Genomic DNA, 17182 nt, shown 5'->3' with positions numbered 1-17182 from the left:
ATTTGTGTCCTCTGTATTTTCTAGTTCCAGTCCCACATCTATGGTTAGCTTCTTTTAGTATTAGTAGATAATTTTAGGATATAAAGTAATAAGGCAACAATTATGGCCAAAATATATACTGAAATATTAATCTACAGAAGTAGATAGTAATTAAGAGTATAGGCTCAGGACATCCAGTGCTTGGGAATGACTCCCACCTCTCTTTCTATTTGCAACTTTGAGTAGCTTCCTGAGCTTACAGGTAAAAGCTGCCTCCTTGGAAGAGAGAGTGGAGCATATCCTGTCCCACCAAGCCTTGAGGACGATATCCCCACCAAAGCAGCCAGTCCACAGAGAAGACCACATGGCCGGCCCACATGAGACACGACATCCCTCACTGACCCACATCCCTACAGGGGACAACGCTGGAGACACAGTGCGGGAATTGCGCCAGAACTGACCCCACCATACTGAGGCAAAACACTAAGGGTGTGCAACAGAACAACAAAGGGACAGAGCAACAAAGTCCCCAGGGAATACCAAAAGTAGACTTTGGGGCCAGGGCTTGGCGCCCCAACAGACTGGACTGGAAAACATTCCTAAAGGCCAACAAACAGTCCTTGAACTAACCACAAGTTTTTCTTTCCTGTTGTGTTGTGTTTTGTTTTTGTCATTGGCTTGTTACTGTTTTGTTTTATATTGTTACTCGGTTTTGCTCTGTCTTGTTTTTGTGCATGTTATTATCTCCACAGGTATGTCTAAATAAAATTGGTTGGATGAATAATCTGGAGGAGAAAACAATGGGACCGACAGTTCTGGGGGGACATGGAAGAAGGGGAGGTGGGGGGAAAGGCAGTGGTATTAACAAACCCAGGGACAAGGGAACTACAAGTGATTCAAATCACTGGTGAGGAAGGTATAGAAGGCCTGGTAGGGCGTGATCAAGGGTAATGTAACTGAGGGGAATTACTGAAACTCAAATGAAGGCTGAACATCATAATGGGACAAGAGGAAAGTAAAAGGAAATAGAGGAAAGAGCTAGGAGGTAATGGTCATTTATAGAGCTCTAAACATAGGCATGTACATATGTAAATATATTTATATATGAGGATGTAGAAATAGATCTATGTGCATATATGTGTAGATTTAGTATTAACGTAGCAGATGGACATTGGGCCTCAAGTGAAGTACTCCCTCAATGCAAGAATACTTTGTTCTATTAAACTGGCATTCCATGATGCTTACCTTCTTTACACAATCACTGAAGATAAATGGCTACATAAGCAAATGTGGTGAAGAAAGTGAATGGGGCCCGGCTATCAAAAGATATAGCATCTAGGGTCTTAAAGACTTGAAGGTAAACAAGCAGCCATCTAGCTCAGAAGCAGCAAAGCCCACATGGAAGAAGCACACCAGCCTGTGTGATCATGAGGTGCTGAAGGGATCAGTTATCAGGCATCAAAGAACAAAAAATTATATCATTGTGAATGAGGGGGGAGTGCAGAGTGGGGACCCAAAGCCCATCTGTAGGCAACTGGATATCCCCCTATAGAAGGGTCACAGGGAAGAGACGAGCCAGTCAGGGTGCAGTGTAACAATGATGAAACATACAACTTCCCTCTAGTTTTTTAATGCTTCCTTCCCACCCACTATCATGATCCCAATTCTACCTTACAAATCTGGCTAGACAAAAGGATGCACAATTGTACATATAGGCACTGGAAACACAGGGAATGCAGGATGGATGATCCCTTCAGGACCAGTGGTGAGAGTGGAAATACCGGGAGGGTGGAGGGAAGGTAGGGTAGAGAGGGGGAAATGATTATAAGGATCTACATATAACCTCCTCCCTGCGGAACGGACAATGGAGGAGTGGGTGGGGAGAGACATCAGACAGTATAAGACATGATAAAATAATAATTTATAAATTATCAAGGGTTCGTGAGGGAGGGGAGAATGAGGAGGGAGGGGGAAAATGAGGAGCTAATGCCAGGGGCTTATGAGAAGAGAAAATGTTTTGAAAATTATGAGTATAATGAATTACAAATGTGCTTTATACAATTGATGTATGTATGGATTGTGATAAGAGTTGCATGAGCCCCAATAAAATGATTAAAAAAATTTTTTAAAGAGTCCCAAGGTTCAGATTGGATGAAAAGCAGAGCTACTAGCATGGGCCGAGCAGGCATTGGACAGCAGCAGGCCTGTCTGTTTCCATGGGCTTGTTTGGAAGCCCCAGATTATTATTATCTCTAACTTCAAATAAGAGGTTATTAATCTTTCTTGCCTCAGGAGCAGGAAGGGAGGGGGGCATGAGGGAGATGGGAGATAATAATTAATGGACTTCCAAATGCTTCCTGTTTAGCAGGCCTGATAGTGGTTTCCAGACACTTTAAGTGGTGGGAAATGTTCCTCAAACATTGAAATCTCAGAACATCAAATAAATCGAAGCAGAGCTGTTGCAGGCAACCCTGACATCTCAGGCGGCTTTGAAAGACTACAGCCAGCAATTGAAAACAGCCCCTGCAGGGAGCTGGCCCTTTTCATCCCCCATGACAGACAAAAAAGGGTCCAATGACAGAGTTGGCCAGGCCACTTGCCCTTTATAAAGCAACGGAGCGTTAACCTTGGAAAGGATAGGTGTCTTAGTCACCCAGTCTAATGACAACAGACATGGCCTTGGGTTGCATGTTTAGTATGAGACAGGCCCTGTGCTAAGAACTATAGGAACATTGCTTCATTAGTCGCTACAATGACTCTGTGAGGCACTGTTATCCTAGTCTATTCAGCAAGACACTGAAACCTCAAGGAGGTCATCAACTGGCCAAGAGCAATGCAGGCATTTTGAAGTCACTGTACGCCATCGATGCTGTAACCAACTCCACTGATGTGTCGAAGACTTGGGAAACTGAACTCCAGCTCTCACTGTTTAAAGCAGTCGCTTGGGTCTTTCCTCTGTCTGAATATCATGACACTTAGATTTGTCACCTCAACTCGCCCAATATCGAACAGCCCTAAAAATAATAAATAACAGGTCGAGTTCGCAGGGCAGGCGTGAAGGTCAAGGGCTAGCGGTGATGAGATGGGGAGAGGAAAGGAAGGAAACTTGCAGCATGAATGAGCAGCTGTGTCCTAAGAACAGAATAGAAAAGACAGACAGAGATATCCACAAATAATAATTCTACAATGATCAGCTGAGCTCTAGGAAGAATTGGTTAAATTCTAAAAACAAACAAACAAACAAAAAAACCTTCACTGCTTTCGAGATGGGGCATGGGGCAGGAAAGAACTGCCCTTGGGGTTGCTGAGACCGAATTGGTTAGGGGAGGGAGACAGCACATTCACAATCGTAGTAAATCTATAACCTAGGGATCAAGAGAATAAAAATGTGAACGACTGTATCATGTGGAAAACGATAAAATTTTGCTTACTGAAAAACACAGGACCAGTTCTGAATGAACGCAGTCACACTGCAATTCCTATGGATCAGAGGATAAAAAGCCCTCGGTCGGTGGGGGTGGGATCGGTGAGGGGAGGGGCACCAAAAGCCAGACCAAACTCACTCCTACTGAACCAATCAATGCCTGCCTGCCCTTAGGACGGGATAGCACTGTCCGTGAGTCCCGAGACTGTAACTCTTGATGGAAGTGTCCCCCTCCTCTGAAAAAGCTGCAATTCAGTTAAGTTTTAAATTCTAAAACGCTTCTCGAAAGTTGTTTTCTTAAACATGGATCTGACAAGCTGACTCTAAAATTCATAAAGAGGAGGAGACAATGTATAGAAACAGCCCATTTGAGAAGGGGGAGAAAAAAAAGAGAAAAGAAAGGAAACAGCCCATTTAAAAAGGAGGAGGGAATTGTCCTTTGAACATTAGTTTATTACTTGGAGTTCTTTATTTGAAACTGTGAGATTGGTGGATCCCTATCTGAGCAACGCAAGACTGATGAGGGAAACCACCAGCGGACCCATGCTTATGCAGGAATTTGGGATACGAAATGTTATTTCAATGAGGAAACAGAGTTACTGGTTAATAAGTGGTTGTTAAACCACTGGATATATATATCACAACTCCATTTAAAAGGGGGAAAGTTCCATATCTACATAAAAATTATTCAGGTAAAATAAATCTCTGAACTGCCAATGAAACCTTAAGTAATATTCATAAAACATAGAATATTTTCATGAGAACACAGAGTATACTTTCCTAAAATTCAAAATCAAAATTCAAAGGAAAATACTGATGAATTGACCATACCAAAATCTGAAACTGTGTATCACCAACGGTATCTTAAAGAAGGTTGAGAACATACAAATAGAAGAAACTATTTCTTAGATATATAGCAAAGGATTAGTATCCAGACATGCAAGTAAATAAGAAAAATGCAAACACTCAATAGGACAAATTCATGTCCAGGTAAGTCACAAGCGAGGAATACAGTGTTTCAATGTGGTCTAAATGTCCCAACTCATGAGTTATCTAACCAAAGGAGGAATAAAAGAGCATTTTGAACATATCAGACAAGATAAAATTTTTAATTTGAAATTAGGTACTGATGGGATAAGAACTGAGTGATCATAAATTAATAAAACTACCTTTTAATATCCTATTAGCAACACCAATTAAAACTAAAATATATGTATGGCCTCTTCCCTAGCAAAGCCATTTTAAAAATCATCTTATTGAGGGCTCTTACAATACTTATTACAATCCATACATCAATTGTATCAGGCATATTTGTACATATGTTGCCAGCATTCTTTTCTAGACAGCTACTTTTTATTGAGACCTTGGCATCAGCTCCTCTTTTTACCCCCTCCCTCTTCACCCCACCCTCGTGACTTCGATAGATTATAAATTATTATTATTTTCATATCTCACACCGACCATTGTCTTCCTTCCCCCAGCAAAGCCATTTAAGAAAAATATTCCCAGGAAGTTTTTTTTTTCACACATAGAAGAATGTGTATAATCTCCTTCTGCATGAGGTGGATTGTCACAGCATTGTTGTTAATAGCAACAACATGAAAGCTACCTAGATGTGTACCAATAAAATATGATATGTTTATGCAGTACAACACTGTGAAACTGTCATAAGAATAAGCTGGGTCTGTACATGTCAACCAAACACAAAAATAGAATTTATAATGAAAAAAAACGAGTTATGGGATAATGTGGATAGCATACCAGGCAAGTCAAGAAGTAAATCACAGAAAAATACCCCAATAAAAAATATAAAACAGGATCCAGAAGAATACAAGAAAATTTATAATTGTTTCTTTTACCACTCAAATGCCGTGGAAGGAATGGAGGCACAAAGGGATTCTCCTTTGTCTGCAATACTGTGAATATTAACAGATAGCACATTTGTGATTCTTTGCATCTGGGTAAGAAAATACACAAATCTATCATGAAGAACTGCGCTGAAAAGGTTCAGAGGAAGGAGAATTTATTCCGATCTGAGACATGTAGCAAAAGTCTCATTAGCTGAGTGGCACTTAAGCAGGAGCTGGGATAATGAGTGACTAGCTCAGGAATGGAAAGAAGGAAGAGCAGAGGTGGGGTGCTGAGAGAATCAGAAAGCAATCTAGAGACTAGGATGTGTGTACGGAGAAGTTGGAAAATATCCGGGGTTAGGGAGACTCCCTAGAAAGGAAGAGAGGGACGCTTTGCCTCACGTAACTCGGACAAGCTATCAAAACGGCCCAGTCCCGGAGAAGAACATCGCGGTTGGTCAAGTAGAGAGCCAGTGACAAAGAGGAAGCCCCTCCAAGACATGGATTGCCACAGTGGCTGCAAAAACACAGAAACACTTGTGAGGATGGCACAGGACCAACTAGCGTTTTATGCTATTGGACGAAGGTCACTAGTAATTGGAACTGCTGGAGCAGCATCTAACAACAATGGATCATTGATAGTAACATGTCCATTTACCATCAGTTTTACTTACAGATTTGTACATTTTCAGCAACATCATCCCAGAATTCACACTGATTTCAGTTTCACTGCTTGGTGAACTCTCAGGTCTCGTCTTTCATGTGGGAGACCCTGGACAACAGACCTCAGGCGTAGTGTCCGCGCTGATGGCCGTGGAGGTTTGTGTGCTGTTGTGGTGGCGCACAGGTTTCAGCAAAGTTTCCAGATTGAGACAGACGAGAAAGAAAGGCCTGTTGATCTACTTCTGAACACCGCCACGGAAAATCCGGGATCGTGGCGATGGCACAGGCTAGGCAACAGTTCACTGTGCTGTGTGCGTGAGGTCATCATGAATTAGGGGCCATCTCAAGAGTGATGAAAAATAGCCACAAGTGGAAATCCAGTGTTACCTACTCTTCCCATCCCACAGGGTCTAAAATTTTGCAGCCTTTAAAACAAACATATGCTTTAGAGTTTTTCTTGTGTGTGGAATCTGGATTATCTAGAGAAATCATGGCTATGCAGATTTGATCTCATTCCTTCACTCTTGTCTATCTTGATTATTTACCCACCTAATCTGTAGGGAGCTCAAGTAATGCACTGGTTAATCACTTGGCTGCCAACGACAAGATTGATGATTCAAACCCGTCCAGTGGTCCTGCCAGAGAAAAAGCTGGTGATCCGTCCCTGTTATCGCATATGCACGCACGCGTACTCACACACACACACACACACACACACACACACACACAGAATCCTATTTGCTCCTATAAATATTAGACCTAGAAAACCCTATGGAGCAGTTTTATTCTGTCACATGCGGTCAATCAGTCAAAAATGACTTGAAATACTTAATACCACCACTAATCTGTAATCTCTTTTCAACAATCAGACCAAATGTTAGAAGGTGTTTTTCAGAGGAAAACTACTTACTCTTCAAATTCAAGGAGTATCACAATGGCTGTGCTATGGAGACAGTAAAGCAGACAGCCCACCAGTGAGATGGCAGGTGTGTACACTAGGAGGACTCAGGCGTGAGCACTGGGAGGACTCAGGTGTGAGCACTGGGAGGACTCAGGCATGCGCACTGGGAGGACTCAGGCGTGAGCACTGGGAGGACTCAGGCGTGCGCACTGGGAGGATTCAGCAAGGGGCTGAGAAGTGTGACTGCAAAGGGAAGAGGGTGCTACACTGAGCACAGAACTTACGGCAGAAACTGCTAGCTGCCTGTCAAAATCTGTTCTGCCATCTTCCCCAGCCACCGAAATTGAAAAATTCTATCAACTTGTCTGTCAGTTTGTCATACTGTGGTGGCTTGTCTGTTGCTGTGATGCAGGAAGCTATGTCACTGGTATTTTGAATGCCAGCAGGGTTGCCCAACGTGAACAACTTTCAGATGAGCTTGCAGCTTGAGAACAGACCATGAGGAAAGACTGGGCTCCCCTCTTCCGGGGAAGGAGCCACTACAAACCTCATACATAGTTTTGAAACACTGCCAGAGAATGAGGGCCTAATGCATGGAAGCAGATGTGGATTGCCACAGGGAGTGGCCAGACACATCTCTACCCTCTCTCTCCTCAGGGTGATGTGAGTCAGGTAAAGCCTTTGGGAGTAGAGCCTGCAGGCGTCTTCGTTTGCTGATGGGTGAGGAGAAACAGCTGCAGAAATCTACTACTAGTGACCAGGACATGGAATATGCAAAGTAGGACTAGGATAGTTAGAAGTGGTCAAAAATGAAATGGAATGGACAAAGATGGATATGCTAAGCATCAGGGAGTGGAACTTTATTGTTGTTGGCCATTTTGAATCAGGAAATCCTATGGTTTACTCTGGTGGGAATCCAGAGAAATGGCATGGTATCAATTGTTACAAAGGGCATTGCAAAATCAATCAAGGAGCATAATGCTCTCTGAGACATGATTATATCTATATGCCTTCAAGGATTTTCAATCAATACCACTATTTTTCAAATGTATGCACCAACCCCTAAAGCTAGTGATAAAGAAATTGAAGAAATCTACCAATGACTTCAACCAGAAATTGATCAAATATGCAATCAAAATGCATTGGAAACAAAAAAGAAGAAAAGTAGTTGGAAAATATGGACTGGATTATACAAATAAAGCTAGGGATCATGTAGTAGTAGTTACATAATCTGTTGTCAATTTGAGACTTACATATGAAGGGGTGGAGTTTACCTGTCAATCAGTTCGCGGCTTGATTATTTGGAGGCACTAAGGAGATAAATAGCTCGCTGCAGGAAGGACACTCCCTCCCTCCCTATGAGACATTTCTGACAAGAAGCCACATGATGCTACCCTGATGCAGCCAGAACCCTGGGAGCTGGAGAACTCAAGGGGAGACTCCTACCAGTGCTGAGATACTTACGGCACTGGATCCACAAGACTTCCCACCCCCTGGCCTGTGACCTTCCTGCATTCGGCATCATTGCCTGTGTTTCGTGAGTCAGAAGAGACTTATAGATTGGTATTGAACATATAGGCTAATATTGGACTTCTGGACTTGATCTGGACTGGGCTGGGATGTTGTCTCAATATTCAATTGCTCTTATATATAAAACTCTCCCCTATACACATGAGTCTCCCTGGATTTGTTTTTCTAATCCACCCAGACTAACGCAGATCACATGATAGAATTTTGAAAGACCAACAACTACTTCATCACAAGTACTTTTTTGAACAGCATAAATGGTGACTATATAGGTGGATTTCTCTAGATGGAATACACAGAAATCAAACTGACTACATCCATGGGAAGAGACAACAGAGGAACTCACTATCAGGAGCCAAAACCAGGCCAGGGGTCAACTATGGAACAGACAATCAATTACACATAAGTAAGTTCAGGTTGAAGCTGAAGAAAATTAAAACAAATCCGTGAGAGCCAAAACACAATCTTGACTTTTTCCACCTGGATTTTGAGAGCATCTCAAGGACAGATTTGCTGCATTGAGCACTAATGACAAAAGACCTGATGAGCCGTGGGACGGCATCAAGAACATCACTCATGGAGAGAGCAACAGGTCCATAAAAAGACAAGAAATAAAGAAAGATCAATGTAGATGGCAGAAGAGATGCTGAAACTTGCTGAGGCACCTGGAAGAAATGATGAAATCAAAGAGTTGAACAGAAAATTTCAAAGGGCAGCTCGAGAAGACAAAGTTAAATATTATAAGGAAGTGTAAAAAGACCTAGAATTAGAAAACCAAAAGGGAAGTGCACACTCAGAATGTTTGAAGCTGAAAGACCTTGATTTGAAAGACCTTGGTTTGAAATATCGAAAGATTCTATGGGCAAAATATTGAATGATGCAGGAAGCATCCGAAGAATATAGAGTCTGTACAAAAAATAAGTCGTAGATATTCCATTTGCGGAGGTAGCATATGAGCAAGAACTAATGGTACTTAAGAAAGAAGTTAATGCCCTGAAAGCATTCGCCCCAAACAAGACTTCCTCGAATTGATAGAATAATAATTGAAATGTTACAAGAAGCTGGGAAGCACTCACTCGTCTGTGCTGGGAAATTTGGAAGACAGCTACTTGGCTAACTGACAGAAGAGATTTATATTGTGTTCATTCTAAAGAAAAATGACCCAACAGAGTACTCAAATCATAGAACAGTATAATTCAAGAAAATCTTACTGCAGGTCATCCAATAATGCTGACTCATAACAGCAAGTATGACAGGGTAGAACTGTGCCTGTGAGTTTCTGGGATTGCTGGAAGAAGTGGAACTCATTCAAGATCTGCCTGAAGTGACAGAGGCTGAGAACAGTGGCACGAGAGGCTGCAGCATGCGGACCATGGAACAGAGCAAAAGGGTCAGGCTGAGACCAAAGGCCAAAGTAACATAAAAAGCAGACCATAGGAGAGAGCAGAGGAGCAGCTCTAAGACTATGGTAGTGTGAGGCCAACAGACACAGAAGTCAAGGGGTTATGTGGCTGAGGAACATATTGGCTGCTATGGATCAAAGACTATCCTTACTGTTACTGGCCCTGGCTTATGGTAACCTGTTAACTTCCCTAATAAACCCCCCAAATTGTGAGTTTTCTCTGTGAAGTTTGTGTGGCCATTGCAACAAATTATGAAACCCATCAGAAAATTAGTGTAGTGGGAGGAATAGTTGGTGTCAAAGTAAGTAAAAACAAGAAGGGTGAAGATGACGCCTAGGGAGAATCACTGCCCAGCACTCCTGCTGTCAGTCCAGAAAATTAAAAGATAGCATGTGAAGCACGCTCAAGGAAAAAGCAATGGGACTGACAGTTTCAGAGGGACTTGGGGAAAGAAGGGGAAGGGAGTGGTGAGCAAACAGTGCCACAGTCAGGGGAACAACTGCGGAACTAAAAGCAACAACGAGAAGGACATAGAGATCCTGGGGGTGTTGGAGCAACAGCAGTCTAGCTGAGAGGAATTACTAAGAGGCAGAAGAAGGGCGAGTGTGATGGTGGGCAGGAGGCAGATAAAAGAAAACGAGGAAATATCTAGGAAACAAAACTATGGGTAGAGGTAGAAGCATAGATGTGTACATATGTAAATACATTAATTCAAAAAATAGAGGTATTGGCCTATGTACATACATTTGTATGGCAGTACACTGAGGTAGTGGACTAACTTTCCACTCCTCATGCCCTCCCTCAATTCAAGAACACTGTCTTCTAACAACTGGGTGCATAAGCAAAAGCTCATGGTGCCCAGCTATCAAAAGATATAGCCTCTGGGGTCTTAAAGGCTTGAAGTTACACAAGTGGCCATCTAGCTGAGAAGCAACAAGTCCACATGGAAGAAGCACATCAGCCTGTACGATCATGAGGTGTCGATGGGATCAGGTAACAGATATCAGAAGACCCCAAATGAACAAAAACATATTGTTGAGAATGAGGGAGGTCGGAGCAGAGATACCCAACCCATCTGTAGAAAATGGGACACCCCCTCACAGAAGGGGCTGAAGGAAGGGATGAGTCAACCAGAGCACAGTATAGCACCGATGAAACACACAATATTCCTCTGGTTCTTTGAGGCTTCCTCACCCCCCACTATCACGACCCCAGTTTTGCCTTTCACTGCCAGCTAGACCAGAGCATATGCACAGATAGAGATAAGAAGTAAGAACTCACGACACACAGAATCCAGGAACAGAAATGGGAGTGGTGATACTAGGAGGACAGGGAGAAGGTGGGGAGAGGAGAGGAGGAAGAAGGGATGAACAACACGTAACCACACATCCCTCCCCCCAGGAGGACAAACAACAGAAACCATGGGAGACAGCGGTCGGTGTAAGATATGAAAATAATAATAATTTATAATTTATCAAGGGGTCATGAGGTTGAGGGGATGAAGGGGAGAAAAGAGGAGCTGATACCAAGGGCTCAATAGAAAGTAAATCTTTAGAAAATAGACATAACAAATAATGATAGTATAAATATGCTTGATACAGTTGATGTATGGATTGTTATAAGAGCTGTAAGAACCCCCAATAAAATTAAAATAAATAAGTAAGTAAAGAAAGAGAGAGAGAGAGAAAGAAAGAAAAAGAAAATGGAAGGTGGAAGTATGTCTCACTTCTGCCTCATGGCAATAGGGAGGTCAGATATGGCCTCCATGCTATTTTTGCTATCGATAACTTGAGTTTTAGCTCTGTGGAGCCAAGTGTAGATCTAATGGAGAAGACTCTATATCAGTGAGAGATTCTAGACTTTTGAATTGGATGAAGGCTGGATTTACTTCCTTGAGGAGTGAGTACAATTAAGGGTGAGAAGAAGGGAGCGTGAGAATAGGTGGATGGCCAAAGGTCAGTCAACAAGTTCTGTCTCCACAATATTTGAATTGTAGTCATCTATCTGGCTACCAGATTGGATTGTGTTTCCCAGCCTTCCTCGCAATGAGAATATGAAGAAGCTCTCGGAAATGCCATGTGAGCAGAAGTGATAAACACACATTTCTAGATCTGGGGCTTTGGATCTTCATGCTCGACTCTCCCGACCTAGATGATAGCAACCCTGTGTTAACAATATAGATGCTGACAGTTTCCTATGAACTAGCCAAACAACTTAGAAGGAACCATAGTCATTAAGTGACCCTGAGGAGAAAAGCTACCCCACCAATCTGGACTGTAGCTATTCCGGGAAAGAGACAAATATGTTTTTGTTGTTGTTTTTAAAACTGTAAGGCACCTAAACGTTAAGTCATTTTGTTACCATAATCTTCCTCTCTATTGTATGGCTGATGGCTGAAATCCCCTTTTTCTTATACCTTGGCTCTCTATAAATGTCTTTGACAAAATACTTGCATGTGTGAGTGCACATGCCGCTTTGTGCTTGAAAGTATGTTGGAGTCAAGAACAACCTCGGGGATTGATTAGGACAGACTGTGGAGAGTAGTCAGGGCTGATCCTAACACGTCTACTTTGCCTCCATACCCTGTGGAACCCTAGGATCAGCACTGGTCTCAGCATCACTGTACTATCATAACGACCAAGGATCTTCTAAAAAACGTGTTCAAGTGGCCTTTGTGGGCTCAAAAGTATGGTCAAGAACAATGAATATAAGGGATTGCACATTCTACAAAGAGAAAACAGGCCATCCTATAAACTTGCAAAGAGGCATCCAAAAACCAAATGACCCTTAGCTTATCATTCACACCCAGGCTATAAAAGGGAAGAGGGAGCTTAATCAGCACCCAGCGAGGTTGGTTGGAGAGCTTTATATTTCCTGCTCCGTCCTCACTTGTCCCACTGTAAGCCACATGAGGAGAGTTTTCAGGATTCTACATTTTTGAGCCTGAACAGGAACAAACTCAAACTCAGTGCCATGATGTCAAAATGGAATGAGAAATTGAAGTTCTGATTTAGACTAATCTTAATACCTGAAAATGAGACTGTTCATTTCCTACTGATCAGAGAAGCTATCAAATCTGCATGAGTTATCCATGGGAGAAGAGAGCGTGTCAACATAATATGCTTAAAAGTCAATAGAGAAAAATATCCAATAGTTTTATCTGCTTGTATCTGTGAAGTGCAGCTCACTGTGAAACTGGAGTGGGGCAGGTAGGGATGGCAAGGTTTGCCTGGCTCGCTATTACAATTCTACCAACAGCCAAGGATATGAACTTGCCCATATCACCCACGCCCAACAGCGACAGCGTGTGGCAGTTATAGCAAGAACAGGAGATTGGTCTGATTTTCCTTTCTTCACAGTCAGAACAATTAGAACCAAACCTTTAAACTGAGTTTGCACTAAGGGTGCTAGACACACCCTAGAATGAGGAACCCTAAAGATGGCTGAAAGATATCCCAGAACATTAGATTGTCTGAAATAGCTCATTTGAATATTCAGTGAGATACATGATGTAGCTACCCTTTGGTCCTGAGCAACCCAACTTCAGACTTTTAAAATATGAGCCATAAACTTATATCATGTTTGACAAAAATCATATTTGATGTAGTATTTTATATCTGTTAAAAACTAATTCCAATAAATAAGAAAAAAGATAAGTCTATATGAAAATGGATGAAGGAAAATGAAATTCACAGAAGGAAGAAATAACTCGAGCAATTATCCAAGAAAAATAATTTTAAGAAAAGAAATGCAATTTTCCATTTATCAGATAGGCAAACCTTTAAAATAATAATATGTGGTTGGAAAGGTCCTGGAGAAGAAGATATTCTCATCAACACTGATGGAAGTATAACTTGGGAAAATCTTTTTGGAGACTAGCTGGGACATTAAAAAATATTTGTAAGAGTATGTGTGTGCCTGTGATGTACAGAGAAAGTCTGGAAGAATACTTAACAAACTGAACATATTTTTACTGTTCAGGAAAAAGGGAGCTGTAATTTTTTGTTTGTCATTTTTGTAATTAAAATTTTAAATGAAAAAACAAGCAAACATTTATACTAGCATTTTAAAGATTAAATAGACACTACAAAATATTGTAATTAATTTATTTCCCCTTCAGACAGATGTGTTGGCTGTTCAGTGCACATTACCCACTGAAGTATGAGTAATTGTTGGCAAGCTGAACCTTCCTTTAATATGCTTGGCTATAGGCTTCCTTAATTGGAAATTAAGGTCAGGGTGATGATGTACAACCCTGGAAGGTATTGAATAAAATTTGTTTTTAGCAATTAAAGATAAACAAAACTAATCTTAGGCAAAATGTTTTAAAATACATTAAGAGAAATTTAAATTCTTAATAATGAATTTTCTTATTGGCTTTTATCATTTCTTTTTGGGCAGATACTGCTTTCAATTTTTAAACAAGTGTGCCAAGAAAATGACCTTCTGCTACCCGTCCTAATGTGCTTGGCTAATGTAGAGGGCAGGACTGAACAAAAGAAGCAGCAAGTCTTCCAAGAAATCTTCCTAGTTTTTTTTAAAATTTCAAAGTTTTAAGAGAAAACCAGATCATTTAAAATGTCCTTAGACAATCTTACTTGGTCCTCAAAAGACAGAGCTTGAGCAACATCTCTTGGAAATCCATCAATAACAATACCCTCTTCATCAGGTATCTGCATCAGCTTCTGTTTTATTTCTGTAATTGTTGTTTCCTTTCAGAGAGAAAGAATGAGAGGAACCACTTAGTCTCGTTCACTTAGCGCCGGTATGAAAACCTTTGAACAGGATAAAGTGGACAGGAGTACCTGTGGGGCCAATTCTCCAGTTGTAATTATTTTGGCAATCAGACTCCATTTCCTGTTGCTGCTGGTACTGTGGATCTTCTTTCTTAACAATTCTCCCACTGAAATGTACTGGAACCCATAGCGTTCTGCGATTTTCAAACTTTGAGTACCCTTTCCACTTCCTGGGCCACCTATTATTGAAGACAGGCAAAACTATGACCTTCTTATAAAAAAAAATCCCTTGAAGGAAGTGATAAAACTTCGTCTTGTTGTCACTGGGTGCCTCAGTTAACATGCTAGGCTGCTAACCAAAAGGCAGAAAGTTTGACAACACCCAGAGGTGCCTCAGAAGAAAGGCTTGGAAACCTACTTCTGAAAAATCACTCCCTGAAAACCTGATGGGGCCCAGCTCTAGTTTGACACAGCAGGGGCCCAGCGAGCCTGGTCAGGCACAGTGGCCACAAGTACCAGAGCATGTAACCCAAGGGCTGGTAGTTCAAATGCACCTAGGAAGAAAGGTTTGGCAATCTGTTTCTTAAAACCTGCCAGTGGAATCTTTACAGAGTACCATTCTACTTTATCACACATGGGGTCACCGAGAGTCACAGTCAAAGCATGGCAACTGGTTTTTCCTGGCCAATGCTTCCTCTGTCTCTGGAACAAATATAGACTTAACTAAGGGAGGTGCAGAGCTGTCTTGACCCACTGTGTGAAATTGAGACACTTTTCTACTCCTGTTTTAGTAAATAACTAACTTTTCTGCAATTTCAAACAATGCAGTTATTATCCTCTTCTGTGTAAAGTCAATGGTTATTTCTAAAGAAAAGCTTATGGGACGCACAAGAAAATGAATGCGATCTCAGGTACATGTCCTATGCCAGTGAGGAGCTAATGTGCAGCTTAGAGAAACACAGTAATTATTTTTATACCTAAAGCACCCCAAGATCAACAGGTTCAAACTGATTGCCCTAACCCCTTGAAATTCAAAAGAGGTTTTATATCTTGAGCATGCAGACCTAGTTGAAAAGGTCTTTAGGATAAAACTATTTCACAGAACGCATGATAAGTTTATGATTCATTAGTCTTAAATGATCAAAACCTTGCAATTTAACCAATTACTGATAATTGGTTGTTGCTGCTATTGGCTGTCTTCTAGTAGGTCCCCAGGAGCTACTAAAAGGGATTGCACACTAAAGGGATTGAGCTGTTTGTTAAAGTTGGTGGTTTGAATCCACCAGCTGCTTTGTTGGAGATGAGGTTGTCTACTCCCATAAAAATTTAAAGTCTCAGAAACTCAAAGGGACATTTCTACTCTGTCCTATAGGGTCACTATAAATCAGAATTGACTAGATGTAAGTAAATGAGTAGGTCTCCAAGCCACAATGAGTCCATGTATGATGGAACTAAATGCTATCCAGTTCGGGAATATCCCCAGCCACTGACCCACTCCTATTCATATGGCTGTCATTGCAGTTTCTTCTGAAACTACAAATTGTCAGGACGTTCTCCCTACTCTTATTTATTCTGCATGCTCTATTTCAACCTCCACAGTGTGTTATAAATTATCTGGGAATCAAACCCAGGTCTCCTGCGTAGAAAACAAGCATTCTACCACTAAATCACCAATGTCCCCATCACAGGTAATTATCTTAAAAAGAAAAACATAAATAGTAAAACACTCATAAAATATTAATACATTTGCCTCATAATTTAGTCCCAAATCACTTTAGATCAATTCTCTAGTAAACTGGTATTTCTGAATAATTTAGACTAACGGGAATTTAGAGGCAAAATATATTTCAAAATAAAGCCCACAGTACTCAGCCAAATGCAGAGTTATGTGATGGCAATTATCAAAATGAAACATTTTCAAGTGCTCTGACATAGCTTACTGAATGCTGAGAAGCCATTTTTAAAATCAGTATCTAATGAACTGAAGTATTTTGGTAAAATTCCATCGACAAATAATGAAAATCTATTAAGAAATATTAAAAATTCAGTCATAAAATGAGCAGATGTTCTCACGACTAATTGAACACATCAGGTGTCTTGTGTGTTGAAGTCACTGTAGATGCAATTGTTTAATAAATATTTCATTTTGTTGCAAAGACAAGGAAAAGAGAAACGAGTTATTTATTCATATAGTAACCAAAATGTTCCTTCTGCTGCTGCTGTTTCTGGCCGCTCTCTCCACTCTGCCTCCTCCTCCTTATGACGAGAGTTCTGAATGGGTAAACTGGATTAGTCATGGCTTTTTGCAGCTTTAGAATTCTCATGTAAAGGATTCTAAGAGATTGGTAACCATTTCTTACCTCTGATGTTCATTAATAAACCTAATAATATCTAGCTTTCACCATTTTATTGCCTTGTTAGGTTTAGGAAAGAAATTTGTTTATATTATTTGAACACTCTTTTTTCTAAGAGGTCCTAAGTCCTACCCAATTAGACAAAGCACTATGAACTACCTCTACTAAGTTAAAATAAATTATTTGTAAATCACAAATAAGATTTGGTTCCAATTCCATGCTTTTGATCTAAAAAAGTTTGCCTACCTTTTATCAAGTAAGAGAGGTAATGGCAGACAGCAAAAACAAAAATATGATTTACATAATCTGCAGAGAATCAACCTATTGGATCCATTTGATTACTTA

General features: G+C 40.9%; 1 protein-coding gene across 1 annotated transcript in view; it reads right to left on the bottom strand.

The window, feature by feature from the left end:
• AK5 (adenylate kinase 5) overlaps positions 1 to 17182 on the bottom strand; it is a 332878-nt gene that overhangs the window by 298637 nt on the left and 17059 nt on the right. Inside the window, exons 4-5 of the mRNA XM_075557438.1 lie at positions 14553 to 14722; positions 14346 to 14459 (exon numbers count right to left, since the gene is read on the bottom strand). Coding sequence (XP_075413553.1) covers positions 14346 to 14459; positions 14553 to 14722 — 284 coding nt within the window. The remainder of the gene's footprint in view (positions 1 to 14345; positions 14460 to 14552; positions 14723 to 17182) is intronic.

Source organism: Tenrec ecaudatus, chromosome 1 (assembly GCF_050624435.1).
Source record: "Tenrec ecaudatus isolate mTenEca1 chromosome 1, mTenEca1.hap1, whole genome shotgun sequence".
Lineage (NCBI taxonomy): Eukaryota > Metazoa > Chordata > Mammalia > Afrosoricida > Tenrecidae > Tenrec > Tenrec ecaudatus.
The sequence above is the reverse complement of the archived record's forward strand: the minus strand, read 5'-3'. Positions and strand labels throughout refer to the sequence as shown.